This window comes from Saprolegnia parasitica (assembly GCF_000151545.1).
Source record: "Saprolegnia parasitica CBS 223.65 unplaced genomic scaffold supercont2.169, whole genome shotgun sequence".
NCBI classification, from domain to species: Eukaryota; Oomycota; class Saprolegniomycetes; order Saprolegniales; family Saprolegniaceae; genus Saprolegnia; species Saprolegnia parasitica.
In genome coordinates this window covers 1-19704 of record NW_012156563.1, presented here as the reverse complement: position 1 = coordinate 19704, position 19704 = coordinate 1, and the positions used below count along the sequence as shown (strand labels likewise).

The 19704-nt window shown below is 61.3% G+C and overlaps 4 protein-coding genes across 4 annotated transcripts; 2 read left to right on the top strand and 2 right to left on the bottom strand.

Annotated features, from left to right (window-relative positions):
- Positions 1 to 683: 683 nt before the first annotated feature.
- SPRG_15525 (hypothetical protein) lies at positions 684 to 2481 on the top strand. The gene is made up of 2 exons (XM_012354576.1): positions 684 to 991; positions 1050 to 2481. The coding sequence occupies exons 1-2, from the start codon at positions 692 to 694 to the stop codon at positions 2397 to 2399; spliced, it is 1650 nt and encodes a 549-aa protein (XP_012209966.1). The 5' UTR covers positions 684 to 691; the 3' UTR covers positions 2400 to 2481.
- Positions 2482 to 2795: 314 nt separating this feature from the next.
- SPRG_15524 (hypothetical protein) lies at positions 2796 to 5759 on the top strand. Its single transcript, XM_012354575.1, has one exon. The coding sequence runs from the start codon at positions 2832 to 2834 to the stop codon at positions 5640 to 5642; it is 2811 nt and encodes a 936-aa protein (XP_012209965.1). The 5' UTR covers positions 2796 to 2831; the 3' UTR covers positions 5643 to 5759.
- Positions 5760 to 6080: 321 nt separating this feature from the next.
- SPRG_15523 (hypothetical protein) lies at positions 6081 to 18686 on the bottom strand (the record flags this gene model as incomplete). Its single annotated transcript, XM_012354574.1, has 4 exons — positions 6081 to 8819; positions 8866 to 13203; positions 13256 to 13325; positions 13372 to 18686. The coding sequence occupies 4 exons, from the start codon at positions 18684 to 18686 to the stop codon at positions 6081 to 6083; spliced, it is 12462 nt and encodes a 4153-aa protein (XP_012209964.1).
- A 450-nt stretch (positions 18687 to 19136) lies between these two features.
- SPRG_15522 (hypothetical protein) lies at positions 19137 to 19459 on the bottom strand (the record flags this gene model as incomplete). The annotated part of the gene is made up of 4 exons (XM_012354573.1): positions 19137 to 19155; positions 19213 to 19245; positions 19312 to 19388; positions 19433 to 19459. The coding sequence occupies 4 exons, from the start codon at positions 19457 to 19459 to the stop codon at positions 19137 to 19139; spliced, it is 156 nt and encodes a 51-aa protein (XP_012209963.1).
- Between the last annotated feature and the right edge of the window lie 245 nt (positions 19460 to 19704).

The following is a 19704-nucleotide window of genomic DNA, read 5'->3' as shown; positions in this document are numbered from 1 at the left end:
TGGGCATCCGCCCTGACGCGCGCACATGTCCAATCCCGTCTCGGTTCAATTCGGACATGTCCTACCGGAAACCTTTTCCGGGCCTCTTGATGCTCGTCAACGGGCCCACTTGTAATTCAAAGAAAGAATCAATGCCGCCTACAAAACACAAGATGTGAACGTGACATGTTTATTAAATCGAGGACGGGCGTTGCGTCAACACGGCAGCTGCTTCATTCTTGCGGGGACCAAGCAGCTGGAGCAAGTATTCTGCTTGCAAGCGACAAGGCCCAGAAGGACCTCCTCGACGTCCCGTATGTACACCACGAGCTTGATGCACCAGTCAAATTCCGCTTGACGCAAATAAAGCACCCTGTCTCTACAGTGCTTCCTCTACACCAGTGCCCCTACTAATACTGTACATGCTCCGGGTCGAATGCCACGCAAGAAATATCCACTATGAAACACTGTCGCTTTGACCATGCGTACGTGACGGCCACGGCCATATCCCTCATGCGCCTGCACCGCGTGGCACTTACCGCTACAAGTATGTGTGGGAGAAGCGCATGGGAGATGCTGGCCTTTCCGACTCCGGCCGTCGCGATCCGGAGATTTCCGGTAGGACTTTTGGCGGGTGGTTTCGGACCGTATGGTATACAAACATCAAGTGCTGTCAAAGTTGATGCTTTCGCCCACTTCGAAGACTTCTCCCATGAGCTCCAACAACTCTTCGCACGAGGCCGGGCCGCCGGGCGCGCCGCTCAAGCTCACGTCCGGGCAGCCCGAATATGACGACGTCAATGGCAAGGACAACATCTCGGTCGGCGATATCTTCTCGACACGCAACCCTCGCGACGCAGCCGCGGGCCTCTCGTCCGGGCTCAAGAACATGGGCAAGGGCCTCATTGGCGGCGTTGGCGCCTTTGTGGGCATGCCGATCGTTGGCGCCAAGGAACAAGGCGTCATGGGCTTCGCCAAGGGCCTCGCTATGGGCACGGTCTCGGCGGTCGTGGTATGTGCCATGCAGTTGCCTCGAGCCTCATTTTCATTGACACGTTCTTGTCACGTAGATGGTCGGTGGCGGCGCCGTCACGGGCGTGACGCAGATCGCGCGTGGCATTGCCAACACGCCGATGGCCATTAAGAGCTCGAACGAAGACAAGGTCTGGAACTCGGAGACGAACGAATGGTATTTGTACAGCCTCGCCGAGGAAGCCGCGGCAGTGCTGACTGACGAGCCCGAGGCCGCGGCGCCGGCGAAGGCGGTCAAGGAGACTGAGCTCTACGACCAGCTCGGCGTGGCCACGAACGCGACGGACGTCGAGATCAAGAAGGCGTACCGGAAGCTCGCCATGCAGTTGCACCCGGACAAGAACCTTAACGACCCGACGGCGTCGGAGAAGTTTCAGAAGCTCGGTGCTGCGTACCAAGTGCTCTCGGACCCGACGTCGCGTGCCAACTATGACGAGCACGGCAAGGACGGCGTCGACACGCAGCTCTTTATGGACAACAGCCAGATTTACGAGATGATTTTCGGCAGCCAAGCGTTTGAAAACTTCGTCGGCGAGCTCAACCTCATGACGCTCCAGTCGCAGTTTGGCAAGATGAACGAGAACGACGCGGCCGAGATTGAGCCCGAACACCTCTTTGGCCAAACCGATCTGATCAAGCTCAAGCAGAAGAAGCGCGAGGTGCAGTGCGCCGTATACCTCGCCTCGCTTCTCGACCAGTACCTCCAAGACGCGTCCGAGGGCCACATTAGCTTTCGCACGTCGATCACGGCGACGGCGTCGGAGCTCGCGTCGACGGCCTTTGGCGGCACACTGATTGGCGTCGTCGGCTACGTCTATGAAGAGCAGGCGCTCAAGCACCTCGGCTTCAAGAAGAGCATCGCGGCCGGCCTCGGCTTTAAGAACGTGGCCAAGTCGGCGCACGTACTCGCGACCAAGTACCGCGTCGTTTCGTCGGCGGTCAACGCCTACTCGGTCGCTCGGAAGGCGGGCCAAGAGATGGACAAGGCCGAGAAGGCCGAGGCCAAGAAGAAGCTCGAGACGCCAACGAAAGCGCCGACCGAGCCGGCGACGTCGGACGACGACTTGGAGAAGGAGAAGGTTAAGCGCATGGAAGAGATGTCGCGCAAGCTGCAGCAAGAAACGTTTGGGAGCGTTCTCGAGATTGCTTGGAACTACACGGTCGTCGACGTCGAGTCGACGCTGCGCAACATTTGCTTCAAGCTTCTCAAGGATTCGGGCGTCTCGGCGAAGGATCGCGTCAAGCGTGCCGAGGGCCTCCTCATCATGGGCGAGATCTTTATGGCGAGCAGCCAGACGTCGGAAGCTGGCCTCAAGGAAATCATGGAGAAGCTCAACCTTGCAGGTGGCGACATGGACCCCGAGACCGAGACCAAGCCCGCACCGTAAGGTCAAGACGGGACAGACCGCCATATCTAATGCCTTTATATACTTTCTGCTGCGATGTATAAATGTAGTGGCCAGTTCTGTGTACTTATTGGTTGAGCGACGATGAGCTTGCTGTGTCATGTGCATGCACCTCAACCACGCTGCATGCATGCAGACCCATGGTCGCTGGTACGCTCCCGCCTTTCCAGCCATAGAGAAGCCTCCGTAACCTTCCGGCAATCTTGATCCAAGTATTCACCGGTCACTGCTGGCACCCGTACCTCGCCGATGCAACTCGGTGAAACCTTCGACGCGACCATTCGCTGCCCTAGCCCTGGACCCGATACAAAAGCACCATCTCGCGTATCTATCCATCGCCCTGTACATCGGTGCGGCCTCCAAGTCTCACTTTGCAATTGGCGCCTTCCGACTCTAGAGCCTCTTGCAGCCAACATGCGCCTCTCGCTCTCACTCGCCACGATCGCCCTGGCACACTATGTGTCGGCGGCGGCGTACGACCCAAGCCAACTTCGAGGCATCTCGGACCCGGTGTTGATCGCCAAGATCGAAGGCTACATGCCACCGATCTGCTCCAAGCTGTACGGCGATGAGAAGCACTGGTCGCCGTGGAGCAACTGCTCGGCCGAGTGCGGCCTCGGCGAGCAGGTTCGGTACCTCAACGGCATTGGCCAGAAGAACGCCGTGACGAATGGCTGCGAGATTCAGCAGGACAAGCAGGCGTGCCACGGCACCTTGTGTCCCCAAGACTGCCTCTACTCGGACTTTACCGCGTGGTCGACGTGCGACGCCACGACGGGCACCCAAGTGCGGTCGCGCTCCGAGACGACGCTTGCACTCAACGGCGGCAAGGACTGCCCGACGCTCTGGGGCCCACCCACCGAAACGCGCGATTGCAACATCGACTGCGACGGCAGCTGGGAGGAGTGGACCGAGTGCAGCGGGACGTCGGCGACGCAGTCGCGGTCGTACTCTGTCTCGCAGTACCCGCGCAACAACGGCAAGTCGTGCCCGGCGCTCCAGACGCAGGACTGCAACCCGGCGTGCGGCAGCGTCGCGTGGGGACCGTACTCGACGTGCGACCCTGTCTCGGGCACGTACACCCGCACGCGCCATGTGCCGGTCGACGCTAACTTTGTGCGTCTCACGGTGGCACTGCGCCAGAACCAGTGCGCGACCGTCGACACGCAGGCGTGCAACATCGACTGCAAGCTCGGCGAATGGACGCCGTCGGGCGCGTGCGACGCGATGACGGGGACCCAAGCGTTCAAGCGCGAGGTGCTCCAAAAGGAAATCAACTGCGGCAAGCCTTGCGACTCGGTCGCCCACAACACGGCCTTGACCAAGTCGGAGCCGTGCGCCGTCCACTGCCAAGTCAGTGCGTGGTCGGACTGGGTCTGCAACCCGTCGACGGGTGAGTCGACGCGCTCGCGCTCGATCACGCAAAACCCCAAGAACGGCGGCTCCGACTGCGGCGAGCTTCAGCAGACGCGTGATTGCCGCTGCACCGGCGACGTGTGCCCCGAGCCGTGCGAGACGGGTGACTGGACGCAAGGCAAGTGCTCGCCTGACTCGTGCACGCTGGTCAGCGAGACGACCATGGTGTACCCGATCCGCGACGCGGGCAAGGTCTGCAACCTCTACAAGACCGAGCCCTGCACGCTCGACGCCGTCATGGGTCCGTGGGGCGACTGGGGTGCGTGCGACGCCACGGCCCACCAAACGCGCACCCGCGAAATTGTGAACGCGGCGTGCAACGGTGGCCAAGCCGCGGGCCCAACGTCCGAGAAGCGCAGCTGCCAAGAGATCTGCGACCATGCCCACAACCCGTGGGGTGAGTGGTCGGTGTGCGACCAGACGACGGCAACGCAGACGCGCTCGCGTGCGATCGTGAACCCGCCGACGGCAGACCAGGAGCCGTGCGCCACGAGTCAAGTGCGCGACTGCGCGGTGGACTGCGTCATGGACAACTGGGGCGAGTGGAGCGAGTGCGACGAATGCACGGGTCTCCAGGTCCACAACCGCAAGGTCCTGATCCCGATGCAAAACGGCGGCAACCAGTGCCCGCCGACGCAGGAAACCCAGACGTGTGCCGTCACGTGCATGGCGAGCGAGTGGACACCGTGGAGCGCGCCGGACGACTCGTGCACGTGCAGCCGCACCCGGACGGAAATCGCGCCGGCCATCAACGGTGGCACCTGCCAGCTCACGGATACCGACCCCACGTGCACGCAGAACTGCCAAGTCAGCGACTGGAGCGTCCCTGACGAGTGCATTCTCAGCGGTGCCCACGCCGGCAAGCAGCGCTCGACCCGCTCCATCACGACCAAGCACTGCAACGGCGGCGCCCAGTGCCCCGACGACCTCGAGCGCTACACCGACTGCAACGTCGACTGCGTCCTCAGCGACTGGTCCGAGTGGAGCTCGTGCGACTTGAAGACACAGCAGCAGACGCGCACGCGCTCGGTCTTGCAGCAATCGTACAACGGCGGCGCTGCGTGCGGCACGCTCGTCGACTACCAGGGCTGTGGCTCGTGCGCCGACATCGTCTCGGACTTTTCGTACTCGGAGTGTGATGCGACGACGGGTCTCCGCACCGGCACGGCGACGTACTTGTACCCGCCCCAGAACGGCCTCGCGTGCAACCTCGTCGTGCAAGACACGTGCGCGGTCCATTGTGTCCTCTCGGAATGGAGCGCGGGTCAGTGCAACGTACAAGGTGAACTCGCGGGCAAGGTGGTTTCGACCCGCTCGATCCTCACGCCGCCGCTCAACGGTGGCCGCAAGTGTGAGGACCTCACCAAGCACGACAAGTGCGTCGTCGACTGCATGCCGGGCGACACGTGGGGCGCGTGGTCGGACTGCAGCGCGCAGGGCTTCTCGCGCCGCGTCATCAACGTCCTATACCCGGCGCAGAACGGCGGCCGCAACGACGAGTGCTTGGTCGAAGAGCAGAAGACGTGCGCTGTCGACTGCGCCATCGACCCCGTCTCGGGCGAGATCACGCAGCCGTCGCTCAACGGCGGTATGACGTGCCACGAGTTTGCCAACGCCAACAACATTCCCGGCAGCTACCCCGACTACTCGACCACATCGAGCATCTCGTTCATGACCATGCTCGCCAGCAACAAGTCGTACGCACTCGCGGCCGCGGCCTCGGGCGGTGTCGGCGTCATGTTCCTCGTCGGGTTCTTCACGACGCGCCAGCGCCGCGGCTACAACTCCATCTCTGGCCAGGCCTTGTAAGCGGCAGATCCTGTCTCTCGCGCGCCGCTGTTCGTGCGCCATGTTGTCCTTTCTTCCTTTCATGAGTACTACGAGTAGTGAATAACATCGTCAATACAGTCATATTCGCTCGAACCCTTAGTTTGGTAGGATAGATACCCCGAGATGATGAAAGATGACTGCCCTTGTCGAACCAGTACGTGTCGCGGACCTCGAGGCATGACACGCGGAGCCATATGACTGGCTGTCAACTGACGACTGCAGGAATGCGTCTCGCTTTTAGAGTGTGTGTCATAGATCGCAACGTGACAAGCAAATCGAATCATTGTCCAACGTCCCACACACTATACAATGTCTCAATTATCTCCGTGTCAGTACAACATGACTTGTTACCAACTGACGACGCCTTCTCCCCACAACCAAAGAGCGAATGGGTGGCATGATGTATATATGGATCAGTTAGTCTTCCCAGCCGAGCTGGTTGGCCGCCATCGTGTCACCGTCTCCGTCAATGGCTTGGCAGTTGTAAATGGCGTACGTCAAGCGCGCCTCCAAGATGGCGTGGGTCGAGTAGCGCGGCAGCTCGAGAGAGAAGAAGCACGTGTGCGACACGGGCATATAGCTGTCGGCAGGTCGCCGGTCAAACGCCGTGAGCTTAAACTGCTGCCCAGCTTGAAACTCGGGCAGCGTCCGCGGCAGCCGCGACCGGCCCCAGACAAACCGCAGAAAGGCGCGACGGGCGTCGTGGCTGTACGCCCGGAGAACGTCCCAAAACCAAACGACATGCTGGTCCGACGCACTGCACGAGCTGTACTCGGTGCACTGCTGAAGCAGGTCAATGTCGACGTCGGGCGACCCGCACACGAGACTCTCGAGCTCGCGCCATGTGAAGAGTCGGAGGTACCGCAGCGGCACGACCATGCCGAGGCCGCGCCGGACGCACGCTGCCGCCGCATCAAACTCGTGCAACCGAAACTGCTCGACGGCGTCTGCAAACTCGCATCGGTTCTCAAACGTCACCACCATCGTGTCGCCGTGCGGGCGGAGGGCTACTGTGCGGTTGTCGGTCGACAGCGTCGTAAACGTCTCGTCAATGACGTCGGCAAACTGCGCCGCCGTGACACCCGTCGCGTCGATCGTTCGGAGCGCCCGCATCGAGTTGACAATGAGCGCGTCGACGGCTTCAAGGTCTTCAAGCGTCACCACGTCGCGAACGAGGAGCTTCCAAATGACTTGGGACAGCGTCAAGCCAAGACAATCCTTGGTGCGAATTGCAACGCCAAGGAGCTTGCCAAGAAAGACGAGCATCGAGCTGTGCTGGACGTGCGCCTGCGGGTGCAAGACGTAAGCGTCGCGGCAGTGCCCGACGTTGTGCTGGCCATTCGACGTCGGAAGAAGCAACGGCAACTGGGGGCTCTGCAGCTCGGCGCAAAACTCGGTAAACGTCTCCCGGTACGGACCGCCGCCGTCGACGGCATTCTCCCCGAGGAACGTCACCTTGTACAAATTACCGGTCGACCGATAACACGTCGCGTCCCACAACCCGAGGACGCGGTAGGCTTGTGCAAAAAGAGCAAACGGGTTTGTCCCGTTCGATCCAAGCCGTCCACGTGTTGCTTTCGGGCGGTTGAGCGTGAGCGGACGTTCCGTGGATGAAACACTGGTTGCTGTCAACTGTACGTCCCAGAGCTCGCGCTTGAGTACGTGAAAGAGGAGACTGCGTGCAGCCGTGAGACGCGACACCAATGTCTGCGGGCCATCGTCGACCACGAGATCGACGTACTGAAGAAGCCCGAGCATGACCTTGTTCAAAGACACGAGCAAGGCAAAGCGTGCTGAGAGCGACGTTGGCTCGGTCGACGGCACGTCGTGCAGCTTGGCGAGCAGCGGCCACCGAACGAGCGCCGTCTCCTCTGGTGCAACTTCGGTCCACGGCAATGCAAAGAGCACCTCCGACGTCAGTGAGCGCGCGCTGCAAACGTCGTTGATGTAGCGCACGAGCTCTTCGTTCTCTTTGGCGTGGGCCGCCGACATGGCCACGTTGGACGACTGGAACCGCGGGGAGCAAAGAGGAAGAGGGCGCGGGATCGAGACCTTTGGGCCGCTGATCGACCACGTTGGCGCACACATCGTCGTGCCGTGCTGCTCAAAGCGCGACGTGTCGGACACGGCACGCTCGGTGCCAGCGACATCAATCCAGGCACCGAGCAATCGTGGCGCCACGTCGTGCACACCATGACGGTACGCCACGGGCTGCCAGCCATTTTCTTCAAAATCAAAGATCTCAAACTGCACCACGGCGTTGCACGGGACGCCCGCAGCTTCGAGCACCGAGACGTAGTCGTCGGGGAGGTAGCGGAACGGACGTTGACCGAGGTTCCAGATTGCGCCGTCGCCAGTCAAGAAGGACCCGGATGGGAAGATGCCACCATGCGCGAGCCAGGCGCTTCCGGCGTACTGGTCGTCTGTCACACTGGTGTTGGGCGTCGCTTCGGAGGTCACTATTGCGGGTATCGCGGACACCAACGGCGGGCTTTCGGCAGCAATGGTCGCACTCTCGACATCAGAGCGCTTGAAGGAGCAGCTACTGTGGTGGTCGCTATCGTCAGCATTCTCTTCCTCATCCGCGCCAGAGTCGCTATCGTCAGCATTCTCTTCATCATCCGCGCCAGAGACTTCGTCGTCACCACTGTCGCTATCGTCTTCGTCGCCGTCTCGACTCCACTGGCTGCTGGCGGTACCATCCTTCGGAGACGTTGGCGCCATCACCCCACTATTGCAGTGGAAGGCGACGTTGGCGAGGACACGGCCATTAAGCGAGAACGTCATGACACCGGCGTGCCAGTCGAGGAGACAGCCAAAAACGTCGCCAGGCTGCCAAATAGCTTCCGAGATGGCCGTCTTCTCCTCGTTCCACATGGCTTGGCGGCACAGGTCGACACCAAACGACCGGTTGCAGTCGCCAATGCCCATGTCGCGCGACGAAATCGCACAGTCACCAAGCGACCAGCCAAGCTGAAGGCACGTGCAACGCAGTAGCGTGAGCTCGTAGTACACCTTGCCATGCGCACAGCTCGGAGTCAAGACACCGACTCCTTGCGGCCGCAAACTCGCAAAGTCGCCGTGGCGGTTGACGTACGTAAAAGCTCGGTACGACTTCAGAAGCGCCCGTGTGCCGTCCGACAACTCTTTCGGTGCCTAGAGATATGGTAGGAGCATCGTCACACAGAGATGGGTTTCCTACCGCCGCCGCCATGAAAGCCAGTTGCTCGAACGTCGCTGGCTCGCCGACATCGACCGAGTTGTACTGCCGTTTTAGCACGTCGACATAGTACTGCTGCATGTACATCGGAGCATCCCAGAGCCGGACATGCGAAAGGTGACCGCACCACGGCTTGCTGCCATCGTCATCGCCAGCGCCCAGGTGCAGCGTTGTCGAGGTTGCAGGAGCGCATTGCAGCTTGGCGTGCAGACGGTCGTGGTGCAAAAGGTCTCCGTTGACGTGGAACGCAATCGCCGAGCCAAAGGCGCAGACGTCGACGCGTGTCCAGGCATCGAGAGCGAGCACGTGGGGGCACGTAATTTGCTGCGACTGACCGGCGTGCACAATCAGCTGCAGGCGGCGCTTCGAGTCGATCGCCAGCCGTAGCCACCAGTTGACATCTGTTGACATGTGAAGAAGGACCTGTGCCTCAGCATGTTTGCCGTCGCGGCGAAGCCAGAGCTGGACCGTCCAGTCGCCGTGGATCGATGGTAAGCTCGGAATTGTCACGTGCACCGGTCCGTCGAGGGCGACGAAGCCACTGGCAACGTCGGTGCTCGGCTGCGTCAATGGGGGAAACACCGCTGCTGGCAACACGTCGTAGAGACCACAGTAGCCGAACCGGTAGAGTCCCGTCGATTTGTCGTGAAGCCACTGCACTCGCACGGCAGCGTCGGGCTGACCACACCATGGCTCCTTCGTGATCACGATACCGACGTTGCCGACGCCGCCATCTTCGTTGTCGTACGCCCAGTCAACGCCTCGCACCACCGTGGCCAAGATCACGGAACCGGGTGTCTCGGTACTAAAGCGGCTTGGGACATCGGCGCGCCGGTGGAAGCCTTTGAGCAGCCCAAGCGACGCAACGGCGCGTTGATACCACGGCGGGTTGATCGATTGCACGGTGCGTAGCCACTGCAGCGGCTGTGACGTCTGAAGGACGACCGTGTCCTCTGCGTTCGCAAGTTGCACAGCTGGGTAGTACATCTGCCCGGCTACCACATGGCGAGCGTATACATAGGCGCCGTTGCGCAAATACCGCACTTCCTGTCGCTCCAAGTTGAGTTCGATGGTTGCAACGTCGCTCGCGCTCAAGGTGACTGCGTCCACCGGGCACGCGTGCAACAGCGTAAGCTCGCCAATGTCCGTGACGAGACCGACGACGACGTGCGCTTGCGCCGAAACGACGAGCACGTTCCAGACATGTAGCCCGGCCGTCACCCCTTGGGTCGAGCGCACGATCGTCGGCGCGCTGCCTGCAGCTACCTTCTGGACGCGTGACCCGTCGTCCGTCAAAACAACGTTGGTTGTTGGTGCCCACGCTGCCAATGGCGCCGCTGCCATCGACAAGAGGTACAACTCGAGGTGCTCGTCGGCGTCAACAACGCACTGAAAGAGCCGACGAAGCAAGATCGACTTGGTAGTGTGCGCTTCTTCCAGCTTGTGCTGCGCCCATAACTTGGTCTTGAGAAAGGCGAGGAACCTGTGGACGCACATCGGCGCCAGCTGCTCAAACACGCGGGTTGCGTCGTCTTGAAGCCAAGTGGACCAGAGATCGAGCACTTGCAGCTGCAGGCGTTCGGGCGCTGCTTGGTACAACTGACACGTTGCATCGAGCAGCTGCGTGATGTTCGACACGTGCACGCAGCCGACTTGCGAGAGAACCCACGTGTGCAGCCGGAGCGACGCAAGGAGGGCATCCACGTCCTGGGTCGTCGTGGTGCCGGTGGCATTGTCGTACGCTGTAAACGCAATCAGCGCTTCGGGGCTCTCGTCGTCTGCGCGGAAGAACGCGTGGACAGTGTCGGATGCAACAAGTAGCGGCGGCTTGTCGCCGACGCCGGGCCAGTTCCCGCTCTCTGCCGAACCAAAGTACGGTCCATTGGGGATCGCACCGTCCCGACCGATGAAAACAACGCCGTCGTCGTCGGAGCAGTGCGTCGTCCCGTCAAACTCGATTCGGATCGTCGACGCGCCGGGAAAGCAGATGCGCTCATGGTAGTTGGGTAGTAAGCTCTCGACTCGGTGCACGCGCGGTTGTTTGGGCAGCACCGCGAGATTCTGGGCAATCGCACGGGTGCACGCCGCCGCGACAGCATCCCCAAACGCACTGTCAGCCGCGACGAGGCGTTGTATTAGCGTACTGAGCGCCGACGTCGGAGACGGTGGCTCGCTGTTGACGACGAGGTCAGCGAGGCCAAGGATGACGTCGACGGGCAACGCATCGGCACGCTCGGACGCCACGTACGCATGCAAACAAGCTCGGGCATACTGTACGCCCAAGCTCTCGAGGAGGTCGCGCATGAGATCGTGCGGTCGCCGGGTCGCGACAGCATAGATCGTCGACACATCAAAGTGAGACTCGACGGCACAGACAGTGTCACCAGCGTCGAGCTCGGGCGGTACCTGCGCTTCGCTGCTTTCGGTGGCGCCGACGAACGCTTGCCCATGCTCAAGCGGAGCATATGTCGTTGGTTGCGCCAATGTTCGTTCGTTGTTGATGCGCCGTGGGATCCAGCCGACGACGTTGGTACCGTCTAGCGACGCAATGCGCACCCACTCGCTCGAGACATCGAGCACGTGCACGGTGGTGCCACGGTGAAGGCTGCCGGTGCTCGACGTTGCATCCGGGGCCGGCAGTACATCGACGTCTTTGCGAGCGACGACGACCCAGTCGTTCGTACTGCTTTCGTCAAAGTAGACGTCGGGAATCTCCACGGCGCCATGTGCGTTCGAAGCTACCGTGAATGGGACGGCCGACGGTGTCGCAGCGACCTCGTGAGCGTCGGCGTGCGGCGGGAGCTCCAGCAGCATCTCCGAGAGGTGGCAGAGTCGCTGGTTGAGCTGCGGAATCGTCAGCGATGATGGTGCCACGGGCTCAAAGACGGCCTGCACGGTAAAGCGCCAGCCCCAGTCGTTGTTGGAGCTGTCCGTGTGCCAATAGTACGTAAAATGACTGGCAGGGATGACGAGCGGCGCTTCGTCACCAACGCCAGGAAAGCACACCGCGTCGTCGCGACCCGAGTAGCGTTCAAGGCCCCAAAACGCGTCGCGCTTGTCATTGTCCTTGTAAAACGTTATGTAGTCGCAGTCCTTCTCCGTGCGCGAAGCCGCGTCAAAGGTGATTCGGCAGCTCGTGGCGCCTGGGAAAGACACGGTCTCGTAGACGTCGATCGAGTCTTTGTACGGGTGCGTCGATTCGAGTACCTTGCAAACAGGCTTGACTGCCATCGGGGCTCCAGACGGTGTGGCTTTGGCAAGGCACAGCAACGGCGGCAAGAGCGACGCCACCGTTGCCGGCGATTCACAGAGCCGCCCGAGTACCTTGAGCAGCCGCGCTCGTACGTCCATCATGCACGGAGACACCAACTGCGTCGCCGCCTCGATTGCATCGAGAATTTCGGGCGCGCAAGCGCTCACGAGCCGCTGGGCGACGTCAACATACGCTGGAGGTGCCGGATCTAGGTGGAGAGCGTCGAGGCGCAACGACTCGATGCGGGTAGGGTCCAAGTCGAAGAGCACTCTAGCGACGCGCTCGTCGCCAACGACGTCGATGCTGACAATGTAGCCACCCTCGATCGTTCCTTCGGGGTTGTCCCGCATGTCGAGCGTCTTGATGCGCGTGCCGACGTGTGCATGGTCGTAGTCGCCGCCAAGAACCCACGCAGCGGCAAGGGCGCACCCGACACCGTGCTCAAGCCGCAAGCTGCTCTTGAGTTTTGTTTCCATTGACGACGCGACGACCGGGTGTGTCGACGCGGCCCGCAGAAACGTTGCATACGCCGCACCGACAAGACTGGCATGTGCCGGCGCCATCGTGACGCCGCCCGTCGGAGCCCACGGGTTGGCGTCCACGATCAGAAACTGCATCGCACGATCAACGTACTCTTGCAGCAGTGCCGATGCGACGCCACTATGTGGGTGCAGCACGAGGCTCTGCGCAGCGACGTATGTCGCCGCACACCGAAGCTCGACTGGGTGCGCCGACGCAAACGCACACTCGAGCAGACGCTGAAAGGTTGTCGGCGTCAGCACCTGGCGCGCAGCATCTGGCGATCCGTGCACGGACGCCAAAATGCAACCAAGAACGTGCCACGGCACATCATGCTGCGTCGTTGTCGTAGGATCCGGCAGTGTCGCACGCGCAATGGCAACGGCGTCAGGCGTCGATGGCGGGCGCCACGCAATGTCCAAGTCATGCATGTAGCAACCCGCCGCCTTTTCGGCACCGACGCGCCCCGGTGGCTCGCCCACGTACAGACGCGAGACTGGCAACGCGCGCACCGACACATCGGCGTCATAAACCCACAATCGGAAGCCCTATTGGCACAGCGGAAACACGATGAGCAGTCGAATGCGATGGAAAAGATACCCATAGGTCGGCGCTTGCCTCGCTTGTGTAGTACCCCAGCACAAACGTGCCAGCCGCAATGTCGAGTAGACTAGGACGGCGTTTGCCATCATTCAATGACGTTGTACGAGGCCTACCTGTTGCCATCGACGCCGGGCAGGTTGTGCTTGGACGTATACCGCGCATCGCCCCACGTACTTGTGTGCAAGCCGTCGCGATAAAACACCAAGTAGCACGCGTCGTCGTCGCCGCCGGTCGTAGTTTGAGCATCAAACGCGACCTGGAGCGCACTGGCGCCGTCAATGGTCACTGCAACGTACTGCCAGCCCTTGACAACCGACGGATGCAGCGACTCCACAAGACGTGCTTCGTTGCGAACGTGGTGTTGCAAGTGCATACTGAGCGGCAACGCGAGCACCGGTGCTCCGTCAACGTACAGTGAGTAGTCGGACTCCGTGTCAGCTGCCGCAAAGCCGACGTGGTACCACGTCTCTGGCATCAACGGCTCCGGCGTCTGCACATGCACAGCCAACGCAGTGCCATCGGCGAGTGCCACATCCAGGTGGTAGGTCTGCGTCAGGGCCAAACCGACAAGCCGGTGCAACCACGAGTCGCCGAGAACGTGCGCCTTGAGCAAGATCTGGCCGCTGGCGTCAAGGTGCAGTGGGACAATCTCAAACGTCTTGGCACCGACGTCGTAGACGTGACACCCGTGGACCTCCTTGTTGCCGACGCGCGGCAGCCAGCGCACCGCCACATTCACATCGTTGAAGATACTCGTGACGACACCGACAGCTGCGTTGTCTGGCGTTGCGTCGCGCCACTGCGGTCCGTGCTTGACCAGGTTACCTTCCCGCAGTCGAACGGATGGTATCTCGGGGATGTACATCCAAAACCCAACGCTGGGCAGTGGCGTCGGCGTCACCACGCTTTGCCCCGGGGTATGGCTCGGGAGAAAGCGACACGACGGTACCGTCGTCAACGTCATCGTGTAGTCCGCCACACACGCTGCAATGTGGGCTTGGATGTCGCCACGCTTGTCAACTTGTACAAAGCGCTCGAGAAGAATGCGAACGACGGCTTGCGCTGCCGCGCGGACACTTGGCGTAGGCGCCTGCAGCAGCGAGAACACCGCCGACACGACGCGGCTCGCGACGAGCATGTCGCCGTCGCGGAATGCAAAGTCCTGCGCAAGGCACTGCAGCGCGCTCAGTTGTACGAGCGGATCGGCACACGCAAGCAAGTGCTGGAGAGGCATGAGAAGCGCGGCGTGAGCTTGCTCGACGGCACTGCGGGCGTCGGCACCGCACCCTGCCAAGTGGTTGAGCACGTGGACACGTCGTGGATCGAGCCCCCGAAGCGACGACGCCCAGCGGGATAGCAACACGTGACGCAAGCGGGCGTTCATCGTCGTCGCCATCGCCGTTGCCACAATGTCCAGACTACGGCGTCGAAGGGTCGCGCGTTGGTTGCGCATCTCGATAGCCGCCTGAAGCGCAACAATGTCGACGTCGCTCTGCACAAACTCGAGAACCAGCTCCGTCATGGTCTTGGCGTGGCGACTGTCGGTCCGACCCGCCGAGCTCTTGCGATACAGCATCAGCTGCTGCAGCTGCGTTGCGGCTTCAACTTCATCGACGAGCGTGTGCCACTTGGCGACGATCGAGGCCGGGTCCTCGCTTTTCTGGAGCGCGACGCCGTACTTGGCGAGGAGTTGCCAGCGCTTGGTCGCAGCGTTTGGGTCGGTCGCCGCTGCCAGGCTAAACGACGCGGGTCCGAGCGCAAGAAGGAAGCGCGCGCGCGCCTCGACGTTGGCACACAGTGTTCTCAGCGCGGCTTCGGACGCACCGGCAAACGCCGACGGTTGGCGCTGCAACGTCGGCGTCGACGCGGGCACAGCTTGCAGCGGGCGCTGCGCGTCACCGATATCAAACCAGTTGCGCATCTTTTGCGCATTCTTCCACGCCCGCAAAAGCGATGGGCTCGCATCGCTTCGGAGACCTTGACCGAGCGCATAGGCATCGACGCTCCACATGTTGTGGTGCAAAATGGCCGCGGCGACCGCTCGGACCGCACGGTTGATGTGCGGCACGGAGCCTTGGTCTTGGGGCGTCTTGGCTTTGAGGAGCTGGGCCACGCGAGCAGCACTTGGCAGGTTGTCATCGTCGTCGGTGGCGTCGATGAGCTGGTGCAGAAATTGCACGACGCCGTCATCGTTGGCATCGGTCGGTCGCGCTGCCATGCCACCATGCAGCAGATCCGACTCGAGCACACGGTGGAGTGCGTTTTCGGACGGCGCCACAGGACACCACGTCGCCTCGAGCGTAACGACGCTATGCAGCGCGTCCAATAGACACTGTTCCAGGCTCGTGAGCCAATGCATCTCGAACGACCGGCTGTTTTCCGTCACGTCGGCAGTAGCCGTGAACTTGTAGCCCCAGTCCGTGTTGGACCCGTCCGAGTGAAAGAGCACGAAGCAGTGGTCGGCCGGAATGACAAGCGGCGGCAAATTCCCGACGCCGGGCCAATTGAACGAGCCGTCGCGACCCGAGTACTTGTCTTCGCCGTAGAACGTCGTGCACGACTTGTCCGTGTAAAAGACGACGTAGTCGTAGTTGTACTCGGAGCGACACCGGCTGTCAAACGCAATGGTCATGCTCTGCGCACCATCGAGACGAAGCTCCTTGATTTCGTGCATGTCGTTGCGGTACTCGTGCTCCGACTCGAACACGACGGTCGTACACCCGCGGTGCTTTGTTTCGACAAACGTATCGCGGCTTTCGACAGCACGAAACAACGGCTGCATGCGCTCGAGCACCGCGATTGCCAACGGCACAAAGGCGGCCACCACATCGCTCAGACCTGATGTCGCCGCCGGCAACGACGCCACAAGATACTCGGCAATTGCAAACAGCTTTGGGGCCACGGTCCCGAGCACGCTCGACTCGAGGATCTGCAACGCGGCGGCGGTTGGCGCCGCAGCGATACGTACACACAGCGCGTCGCAAGCGGCGAGAACGACACCAATGACGTGCGCAGTTGCCGATACATGCCGTTCGCACGTCGCCGTGACCGCGTCCAGCAGCGTCGAGACGAGATGAACGAGTGCGGCGCCGAGATCGGCGCGTTCCGACGTCGTGTCACCATCCAGCTCGGACAACGTGAAGGCCGCCGATGCATCCACGATCTGCGTGATCGAGCTTCGAAGCGCCAACGAAATGTCACCGGCGACAAGCGATTGCATTTTGGACCGCGACGCCATGTGCTGCACGAGCGGAAGCGCGACTGTGTCGCTCGTCGCAATGCAAGCCGCAAGCAAAGCCCATTGAGCGTCCACGGTCGGAAAAAGCATGTCGATCGACGCCACGTAGAGCCGGCGAGAGGCGTCACGAAGGCGTGGTAGTGTGGATTCAGCCTCAAGCAAGGCTCTGAGGCCATCGCGCAAGCCACTGCGCTGGACAAGGTCTCGGATGGCTCCGTGGTCTGGCAACGACTCGCGCGCAGCGCTCCATTGAGCCGTGTTGATCGAGAGCAGCTTGAGACTCACTTCGACGACGAATGCTTGCCACGGCGCAAGGACGGGGCTTCGTGAGAGTTTTTCGACGAGAGCAATCAGGTCGCCAAAGGTACTTGGGCAGAGATCCACAGCAAACGCCACGTCCAGACGTGCAGTCGAGGAAAAAGTATCGTTGCTCGAGTAAGCATCGACAACACGGTTGCACACGCCAAAGAGACGGACAAGAACCGAGATTGAAGAGCTCGCTGTCGAAGCGAGAAGCGCCGAGACGTCCACCTTGTCGACGGTCTGCGGCATCCCTACCCGGGGACCGTCGTTGCGATGGCACACGATCGACTTCTCGGTGGCCGCCCAGAAGACGTTGTTGCGTAGATCCAACGTGATGGCAGAGAGGGGGCAGTCGGCCGAGACGGCAGCCGTGGCTTCGGCCGTCGCCAAGTTAATCGCAACACACTGGAGTCGCGTCTCGTCGACACGGTAGGCCGCGATACTGTGTCCATTCGTGACGCACATAAACGGCTCTGGTGACGTCCAGAAAGCTTGGACGTCCATCGACATTGAGGTCGTGCCTGCCAGCAAGGGGCGCGGCGACCGAACCCACTCAGACGCCGCGCAAACGAGTTCGTGGACCGCTACCGCCGCCTCGTGCAACTCGACTGCGAAGAGATGGACGCCGTCCGTGCAAAGCGTCGCGGTGCCTCGATCGATCGTCACGACCTCGACACACATCGTGTCGGGCTGGACGGTCAAATGGACCGAGCGCGCCGTGCCATCCGGTTGCACGCCGTCGAGGGCCACGAGCAACGTCGACTGGACATGGACGAGTTGGGCGCACTGGACGACCGTGTCGGCACCAAGGTGCGTGCTCCATGCATGAGACGTCGCGTAGACGTGACCAGCCACACTGCCGTGGTAGCCGCTCCCAACCTTGACAAGGTCGCCGCTCCACATGTACAGATACGTCCCGTCGGTGGCCAGCGCCGTCGCACGGTCGTTCGGCACGTGGAATTGACCCACGGTGCTCTGTGCCGACACCAAACCGATCGGAAAGTCCAGCGAGTGAGCTTCGAGGCGTGCAACGATGGTATCGACATCGGCGGCAAATGCTGCGGAAGGAAACGTCGGCGGCGTCCATGTCAAAAGCCCCATAGCGGCCGACAGGAGGTATCGAACGCGACCGCTCGCCACACCGAGCGCACACAAGAGAGCCAGCGCAGCCTCCGTGTCATCGACATTAGACCCATCCAGCGTCGAGAGGGCCAGCGCCGAGAGGTCGTCGAGCATCGCTGCCTCGGCCGTCTTGGGCGCAATCGTGCGCAGGGCCAGCGGCGGTCCGTCCAAGAGCGTGCGCACCAAGATACGTATGCCTTTCTGGAAGAACGTGGGGTTGAGATGACGAAACGACTGGAGCATCTCGATCTGGAGACGCCCGGACGCGAGCGAGAAGAGCTTCTCCGGAAGGTCCGTCGGTGCATGGGCCGAGACGGCGTACGGCACCGCGTCGCGGGCATGAATTGCGCTCGGCATTGGCGCTGCGAGACATTTCGCTATGAGCTCGAGGTGCTTCTCAATGTAGTAGCGCTTCTGAAAGTCATTGCCGCCGTGAACTTGCGCCGACGTCGTCGTCGCGGCCAGCGCCTGCTCGCGCAGCACTGCCGATGGCATCGACGCGTCAAAGGTCTTCTTCACGGCACTTGCTTCCTTCGAAAACACGAGCAACCGAATGCGCTCGAGGTCGTCGCCGACGAACGTGCCATGGACCGGCGCGGCCTCCTTCATGAGTGCGCTCAGGCGGTCAGCGACGCCTTGCTTGGCGAGCTCGGGCTCGTCCGCAACGCGCGCGCGGAAGGCCTTGGCTAGGAGGCTGCCGCTCCGGAGCACGTCCGTGGCCACGACCGCGCGGGCCCAGTCATCGTCGTCGGTCGCGCTTGGCATGCCCTCCCAACGGTATCTTTTCCTCGTGTAATCCAAGTCAGTGGTCGAAAGTACGCCCGTAATCCGGATAAATAGCATGTATCCGGTTGAGCATGTGCACGAAGCTCTTGCTTGTCGCTGCAGCCGAGGTTCTAGGCTACAGGGGTACTATTATGTACCCCTGCTGGGCTATCATGAGGCGCCTTCGACCTATTTGCTGCATGGTATTGATGCGTCTGGAAGATCTTCATTGACGTACCCAGTAGAGAAGTCTCTTCGAAACGTTGACTCTGCCGCGCCTTAAGCCCTTGCAGACGCTCAATCTCTCTTCGCCAAGCTTCGTTGCACTCGAGCAAGTTCCGCTTGTTTCTACGGAATACCATAATGGGACATGGGCGTCGTCTCCAACGTGTACATTGAGGTTGATTCGGGGCTTTGCCGGCGTTAAAGCTGCCGCCACATGATGCGCGATCATGTCGGGGGCAACGTCCTCGACCCAGTTGGTCCATAGCGGCTTGGGAGGATCGTTATAGAGCTAGCGCGATACAGGTCGTCCTTCTTGCGCAGCACTTCCTTGGACCTACACATGCAACGCATGATCCTGCATGGAGCTCGGAGAGATCACTCGCACATGGTCATTATCGACTTCGCCACGGCTCGCTCCTGCTTGCGGTCAGCCGCAAGCTGCTTGATCATGTCGTAGATAGGCTCCGAGGACGCTTTCTACGAGCACATGTCGGGTATCTCCATGGACGTCGCGGCCGTACCTTCTCGACGAGCAGCAGCAGCACCATCCTCTGCATCTTCCGGGTCGTGTCCTGCAGCTGAAGAGGACTCTACATGCGCACATACGCTCCGTCAACCTTCCATCACTGGCGCCATCTCCGCACAAGGCCCGGGATCTTGCGCTCCGTCGCCAGCTTCTTGCACTCCGTTGCCAGCTTCTTGCACTCCGTTGTCGCATCCGCGGGAAAACGCTGGTGAACCGGATAATGTAATATATATCCGAAAAGATTGGGCCACCCAGTCGAGATCCGTA

What these genes read in the sequence shown, in the direction of transcription:
- SPRG_15524 (XM_012354575.1), top strand. Translation starts at nt 2,832, where the DNA reads ATGCGCCTCTCGCTCTCACTCGCCACGATCGCCCTGGCACACTATGTG.
- SPRG_15525 (XM_012354576.1), top strand. Translation starts at nt 692, where the DNA reads ATGAGCTCCAACAACTCTTCGCACGAGGCCGGGCCGCCGGGCGCGCCG. An exon ending in GCACGGTCTCGGCGGTCGTG is followed by an intron (nt 992 to 1,049) that starts GTATGTGCCATG and finishes CTTGTCACGTAG; the next exon opens with ATGGTCGGTGGCGGCGCCGT.